The sequence below is a fragment of the Tupaia chinensis genome, unplaced genomic scaffold, assembly GCF_000334495.1.
Source record: "Tupaia chinensis unplaced genomic scaffold, TupChi_1.0 Scaffold000280_1, whole genome shotgun sequence".
Classification (NCBI taxonomy): domain Eukaryota; kingdom Metazoa; phylum Chordata; class Mammalia; order Scandentia; family Tupaiidae; genus Tupaia; species Tupaia belangeri.
In genome coordinates, this window is record NW_006159763.1 from 265658 (window position 1) to 272983 (window position 7326).

Sequence of the window (7326 nt, forward strand, 5' to 3'; positions counted from 1 at the left end):
TGCACCCTTCCCTGCCCCCAGATGCCTGCTTTGACCTGTCCATGTCAGTCATGGGCTGGGTCGCCTGAGACGTCCCCCTCTGTGGGCAGCTCTGAGCCCAGGTGATCTGTGTGCGCTCCATCTGCAGCCGGCCACCGGGAAGCTCTGGGCAGGCTGTGAGGTCAGTGCACCCAGAGCTGACCTGTGTGGGGTCCCAGTCGTATAGGGGCAGGAGAGGTCCAGCAGGGGGTGAGGAAGGGCCCAGCACTCGGGCGTCTGTACGTGGAAGGGGCAGTGTATGGCCGCGTTAGCCGTCAGTGCAGGACCCACTGTGGAACCTGCAGTGCCACCCAGAGAAGTGCCACCGCCCTGACAGGAGGCTCGGGGCTGGTGTCCTGGCAGCGTGACCCCTAAACCCAAAACAGCCCAGGTGGCCCTCTGCGGCCCTGAATCCAGAGCCTCAAGGGGACAGAAGCCCTGGAGGGAGCCTGTCAGTCTCAGAGAGCACCCTCCACGGCACACCCACCCCAGACCGGGGGCAGTCCCGCTGAGGCTGGGTGCCCGTGTGTGTCCAGGCATGAACACACGTGACAGCTGCACCTCCCAGCACCGCTGGAGTCTCCTCAGGATAATTATTTATTATTCATAGTCATCAGCATCTTCATTAATTATTCATATGATCCTTAATTATTATCCTTAACAATAAGAGCAGTAAATAGCAGAAAAGTCCTTGAGGTGCCTAAGGCCCAGGGCCGGGTGCCTCCGGGCAGTTAGACCAGCTAATGCCCCCAGGGCAGTGGGGGGACCACAGACCCCCTGTCCACTGCCCGGCCCGCCTGCCCCTCCCATGAGGCCCAGGGGACTGCAGGAGGAGATGGTCCCAAGGGCTGGGGGAGGAGCTGCTCCCTCTCCGGCCTCTCCCCTTCCACGGCCAGGGCCTTCTAGACGGGTCCTCTGAGGAGAGGGGTCCAGGCGTGCCCTGAACCCTGGGTGAGCCACGTGTCCACGCTGGGCAGCCCCACTAACTGCCAGGGTCGGAGCCGTGTCTGTGCAGGGGCTGGGAGGTCAGGGCCCCCAGCTGGCCCGGCAGGGAGAGGCGTCTAGTGGGACCGTCCTGGGGGAGCTCTGGGGCCCCTGGGGCGAGTTCCTCGCACGCCATGAACTGGGAAACCTGCAGAGAACACAGAATCTGAGCAGGCGAGGAGCCACGGAGGGGGAAAAGACCTAGGGGCAGGGGGAGTACATGGCAGGGACAGGCAGGAGAGAGGGGAGACAGAGGGAGGGCTGCAAAGGAGGAGGGGAAGTGCCAAAGCAGCCACAGGGCAGGGACCACCAAGGGCAGGCCTGGAGTGGGAGGCACAAGGGTCCCTAGAGGGCGAGCACAAGCCCAGCCTGGAGCCACTGGGAGCCTGTTTTCACAGAGGGCTTGCCCCAGCCCAGGGAAAAGGTGGGACCAGAGTCCCTTCTCTCTCTGGTGGCCCCCGAATCCACACCCAACCCAGACTAGGGCGTCTCTGCTTTGGGACAGAAGGAAACACAGTTCCTTCCTGGGATCTAGAAAGAACTCGGGGACCTAGAAAAAGAGGCAGGCTGGCGGCCAGGCGTCTGCAGGCCAGGGAGAGTGCCAGGGCACAGCCCAGGGAAAAGGTGGGACCAGAGTCCCTTCTCTCTCTGGTGGCCCCCGAATCCACACCCAACCCAGACTAGGGCGTCTCTGCTTTGGGACAGAAGGAAACACAGTTCCTTCCTGGGATCTAGAAAGAACTCGGGGACCTAGAAAAAGAGGCAGGCTGGCGGCCAGGCGTCTGCAGGCCAGGGAGAGTGCCAGGGCAGGCGGGAGGGGGTGGCGAGTGCTGCTGCGTCTGCTGGTGAGATCTCTGCGGGGGCGGCTGTGAAGGGAGACTGGCACATTTGCTGACGTGGGCCCTGTGTCTGCAAACAGGAGCAGGCAGCATATGGGAGGGAGCGGGTGCCAGGGAGCGGAGGGAACAGATCCCAGGCGCTCTGCTAGCCAGAGGAGTCCCCTTCCGGGACCCTGCGGAGTGATACAGAGCCCAGGGCACAGGGACAACCACCTAGGCAGAGATGCAGGCCAGGAAGCCCTGCCCTGTGGTCTTGTCCTCTGACCCAGGAAACATCAGAGGCCCCAGGATGATCCAAAAGCATCCAGTGCCCGAGTGAGAAGGGGCAGCTGACCAGCGGGGTGGACACAGCAGGGATATCATGCAGCACCCCACGGGCCCCCATGGTTCTGTCAGTCCTCCCGGGAGTTCTCTAGGCCCTGGGAGGCGCCTTGGCGAGGCAGCACAGGCAATGGGCCTGCTGGCTCTCTGCACCCAGCTCCCAGCTGGTGGGGTCCCCCTGCCCTACCCTGAGCCAAAGCCCCTGGGGCCACCTGCCTCCAGGAGCACAGGGGTGGGAGGAGGACAGGAGGGTTGGGGAAGCCTGGCATGGTGTGGGCCTGGGGTGGAATCAGGGCAGAAAGGGCCAGGCTGGGGGTGCTGCGGGAAGGCTGTCCCAGAACTTACCTGAGAAAGAGAGTCCAGGGTGAGGGTGGGGAGGGGGCTGACAGGCAGCAGAGGGGAGGTGGAGGCGGGGCCAGGCCCCGGGGTGGTCACAGCACTGTAGGCGGGTGGGACCAGGGTCATCTGCCTCTGTAGCAGCTGCAGGAGGGTGGCCATATCTGCACTCAGCCGAGTCTCCAGCCTGGGCAGGGAGGAGGGTGAAGAGGGAGCCTGTGGTTGACCAGTTGCCCCCCAGCCCCACGGGTGGCCCAGCATCTCTGGTCACTGGTGTCACTCCCTCCTCCCTGCCCAGGCCCAGCCCTGAGGGGTGACCCTCCTTTGCCCTGGCTACTGGGCCCCAGTGCTCCAGTAGGACTGCAGAGTACCTGTTGAGTTGCCGCTGGAGGGCGTCCAGCCGGCTCTCCACGTCACCCCGGGACCGCCGGCCGGGGCTGGAAAGAGGGATGTTGAGGAGGCTGGGGGCGGGGGCAGGGCAGCGAGGCAGCTCCTGGTACTGGCGGCCCCGACTGTCCCCCCAGAAGCTGAAAATGTTGGACACTCCCGAGAAGGCGCCTGGAGCCAAAGAGTTGGGATGAGGCCAGAGGGGTGAGGGATGCCCCATCGCCTGCCCCCCTGTTCCGCTCCCCCTCGTCACCTCCCCATACCTGACAGGGGGTTACAAGTGTCGCTGCTCTTCTCACAGTCCTCGGTCAGGGGCTCCCCACCCGGCGGCTCTCCGGGGGGCCTGGGGCTGGAGAAGGGCACCAGGCGGAGGGGGCTGGAGCTGCGGCCTGGGCCCTCATCCTCACTGCTCTCGGGGCTGGAGGGGCCACTGGACGGGCTCTTCCCCCACGGCCCCCCCGGCCGGCCCCCGCTACTGGGCCCTGCCCCCGCCCGGCCCGGCCCCAAGGCCGACACCTCCCCTGGCTGCTCCGTGTCTGTGGGAAACAGAGAACGGACCTCAGAGAGGGCTGGGCAGCAGAGGGGAGAGGGGGAGCATGGGGCAGGACAAGCCTAGGGAAGGGCTGTAGCAGGGTGCCCCTGGCCCCCACCCTGTGCCTCCTCTGCTGTCTCCCCCAACTCTCCACCAGACCAAGACCTTCCAGTATCCCCTGGCAGCCCCAGCACTGGCAATGACACTGCTCGGCGGGGCCCTCCAGGCCTAGGGGCTCCCTCGCCCTTCTTTGTCCCGTGCCTTTCCCCTTTGGTGCACTTTCCCTTCATCCATTCAAGAAAGTGCCCACCCTGCGAGGACCAAAGAGCCTAGACACACCCCTGCCCTGGATGGGAGAGGGCTTCCTGGAGGAGGTGGCAGCTCAAGCGGGCCTGAAATGGGCAGCATTTGGACAGCTGGGTGAGCGAGTGGGCACACTGGAGGGAGGGACAGGAGTGTCTGTGGGGTCTGTGGGGTCTGGCAGGGCCACGTAGCGAGGACCCCCCCATTCCCCCTCACCTTGACCCTCCCCATTCCCTCCCACCTGCCTCACCCTTGTCCGTGCGCCTGCGGAAGGAGAGCTTGCGCTTGCGTTGCCGACTGAAGCCGTCCAGCTCCGCACTGCCCGGGGAGCCCGGGATCATGTTGGTCTGGAACCAAAGGGAGTGTTACCACCACGCCCACGCCCACCGCTCTCCTGCCCTGTCCTCGGGGCCAGCCCCCAGTTACCACGGAAATAGCGAGCTGGGCACTGTGCTCAGGGGAACCTCCTCACCCCGCCAGAGGTGGGGCCTCTGCCCGGGATTTCCAGAACCCAGCCTAGGATGCCACTTGACGGACAGGAAAACTGAGGCAGAGCCGCACATGCAAGCTCTCGCACGAAGGGGAAGCCCCACAGCTGGGAGCAGGAGGGTAGCCCGCGCAGCGCCCAGGGCGCCCACTCACATCGCGCAGGTTGAAGGTGATCTCCAAGCTGGACCAGAAGTGGTCTGAGAACTCGGGGTACATATCCAGCACCTCCAGCAGGTCATCCCGATGGATCTTGTGCAGGTCGCAGTAGGTGAGGGCCCGCACGTCCCCGTTGGACTTGCCGGGCCGCGCGTACAGGTTCAAAGGCTCTCCAAAGATGTCGTTCTTCCCTGGAGGCCACAGAGGTGACAGCTCAGCCTATGGAGTCGGCGTCCGAGGCAGGCAGCCTCCATCCAGCATTCCCACCCCGGGCAGGGGTGTCCCTCACGCTGCAGCTAGCACCCAGCCCACACAGCCAGGGACGCATCAGCCGGCCGTGCTCCCTCAGCCCCCAGCAGGCAGCACAGCTGCCCAGTGGCCGGCAGCCTGAGGGAGAAGGGCCGGGAACCTGGGGTGTCCGCGCCTGCAGCACCTGGGAGCCGGCACAACTGGCCAGGATGCCCCAGCTCTGCCCACAGCCCTGCCTTCCTCGGGTTGCAACTCCGCTTCTCCCCAGCCCCGCGTCCTGGACACCTTCCTGGCCAATCGCTGCACGCTCAGAAGTAATGCTCGGACTAGATTAGGGTACAGTAGTAAATCAAGGCCAGAGTATTTGTTCTGAAAAGTCATGGACTAGCATAGCTCAGCGGAGTACTGGACGGGGAAGACCAGAAGGTACCGCGTGTAATAAGGCTGTGTCGGGCACCAAAACTTTGGCTGTAGTCGGGGTAGGGGAGGAGGGAGAGGAGTGCGTGCGTGCGTGCGTGCGTGCGTGTGTGTGTGTGTGTACTGAACTGAAAAATAACGACCTGAAATATCATACTGGAGCCATGCCCAAGAACCGATGCATCTGCCCTAAGGCATACAGGGCCACGGAAGGAGGGCAGAGGACAGGTCCCCGGTGTGCACACACACCTGCCTACGTGTACAGGTAAGGTTGAAAGGACGGGCTGGGAGGGGAAGGGCAGGACTCCCTTTGCTGTGGACATGGCAAGGGGCCAGGCAAGGTCCTATTGCCTGAGGTGACAAAGAACCATAGGGCCTTTGGTCAAACCAGGTACACAGACCCTATGGTGAGCACTTCGTAGAAGACCTAATTTGATCGATGTTAAAGAAGCAAGAAGTGTCTGCCGGGGGGAGACTGTGGAGGAGAGGAGACCCTGGGAGCCCCCCAGAGTTTAGCAGCCCCATGCAGGGGTTCCCTCTGCTGCCCCCATTTGGGGGCCTGAGCATGGGTGAATTAAGGAGCCCAAAGGCCCTGGAGGCAGTCCCAGGTCCACAGCCCCCAGGACTGCACACTGGGAGGGACTGGGCCTCGCTAGGCTGTGGTATGCTCTGCTGTCCAGCTCCCCCGCCCCATACCCAGGATGGCCACGACGACGTCACCCCGCAGGATCTCGATGGAGCCCCGGGAAATGAAGTAGAGGGCAGTAAGCAAGTCCCCAGCGTGCACCAGCGTGTCCCCTGGCGGTGCGTGTGTCGTCTTGAACTTCATGGCCAAGGCCCGCAGGCAGCCCTTGGTGGCCCCACGGAAGGCAGTGCTGCAGCAGCGCGCGGTGCAGGTGCAGGCAGATGTCGGCCTGCAGGCACTCGGGGAAGCCCTTCAGCACCTGGGGGAGGGCGGGGCGACTCAGCACAGGCTCCGCCCGAGCCCCGCCCTCACCACGGGAACCCTCATCCTCCTGGCCCAGGAGGTCATGCATGCTCCCTGGGAGCATCAGGAACTGCCTCAGGCGGGGCCCCTTGGGCACTAGACCTCCATGCTATTTGTATTATTCTTTTAGAGAGATTTTTGCTACTGGGTGTGTGAGTTCACCATAGAGACAGAGAGAGATAGAAAGACAGAAAGCGAGAAATCACCCCGCAGGAGGACGGCCATGCTGCAATTCCTTCTCCTCTTGGGATTTTGGGTATACACACACATGTGCCCGGCGTGAGTTTTAAGCCACTGGGTCTGGGACTCAAACCACAGTTGACTACATGGGAGTCCAGCAAGGTAACCATTATACCACCTGCTGGTCCTAAGACCTCCATGTTCTTAACAGAGCCAATTCCTGGCTCGGGAATTTGGGAAGGTTACTGCAACTGCCTGTGTGAAGGGTTTGGATACAGTGCCTGTTCTCGATGGGCCTCATTCTACTCCAGGGCAAAAGAAGGCAGCGTGCCTCTCGGGTCCCCCTTAGTGCTCACTGTGAGCGTCTGAGACGTGCTCGCTGCACCAGAGGGTCCCCACCACCCCCGCGCTCTCCAGTTCTGGCAGCCTCACCGCGTTCATGTCGATGCCGTTGGTATAGGACCAGGCGTGCTGGAAGTACTCCTCCAGGCGCTGGCGCAGCGGGTTGGGGATCTGGTGGAAGCGGATGAACTCGCGCACCCGGAGCATCTGTGTGTGGTAGCGGGCCGTGCCCGAGTACAGCCGCTGGATGATGGCCGACACGTTGCCGAAGATGCTGGCGTACATGAGGGCTGGGGGCGTGGGTGAGTGGGGCTGTCAGCATCCACCGGGACCCCGACCCATGGAACCCTCTGCTCGGGACCTGTGCCAGGTCACCGACACCTCCGGTCACCTCTCAGTCTCGGTGTGAACACACATGCCGGTGCCCAGGTACACAAGCTCACACGCCAGCCCCTTTGGCAATTTCCCGGCCCCCAACACACGTCACCATGGTGGCCATGGGAGTCTCTAAGTTGGAGGGTGGAGCTCCCTGGGCCCCCCAGAGGCCTGGCTTCCCTCCACCTCGGGCTCTTCCTCACACCTGCCCCCAGGGCACACTCACAGCCAATGAGCATGACGCAGATGGAGAAGATCTTCTCGGAGTTGGTGTTGGGGGAGACGTTGCCAAAGCCCACGCTGGTGAGGCTGCTGAAGGTGAAGTAGAGGGCCGTCACGTACTTGTCCTTGATGGAGGGGCCGCCCAGGCCGCTGCTGTTGTACGGCTTGCCGATCTGGTCGCCCAGGTT

At 63.4% G+C, this 7326-nt stretch overlaps 1 protein-coding gene across 1 annotated transcript in view; it reads right to left on the minus strand.

Annotated features, from left to right (window-relative positions):
• Positions 1 to 604: 604 nt before the first annotated feature.
• The window catches only part of KCNH2 (potassium voltage-gated channel subfamily H member 2), a 33527-nt gene continuing 26805 nt past the window's right edge, over positions 605 to 7326 (minus strand). Inside the window, 10 exon segments of the mRNA XM_027772530.1 lie at positions 605 to 1150; positions 2508 to 2685; positions 2870 to 3056; positions 3149 to 3421; positions 3971 to 4067; positions 4363 to 4556; positions 5728 to 5900; positions 5902 to 5975; positions 6632 to 6831; positions 7143 to 7326. The exon segment at positions 7143 to 7326 is cut by the window's right edge and continues 151 nt beyond it. Of these exon segments, the coding sequence (XP_027628331.1) occupies positions 1001 to 1150; positions 2508 to 2685; positions 2870 to 3056; positions 3149 to 3421; positions 3971 to 4067; positions 4363 to 4556; positions 5728 to 5900; positions 5902 to 5975; positions 6632 to 6831; positions 7143 to 7326 (1710 nt within the window). The 3' untranslated portion in view covers positions 605 to 1000.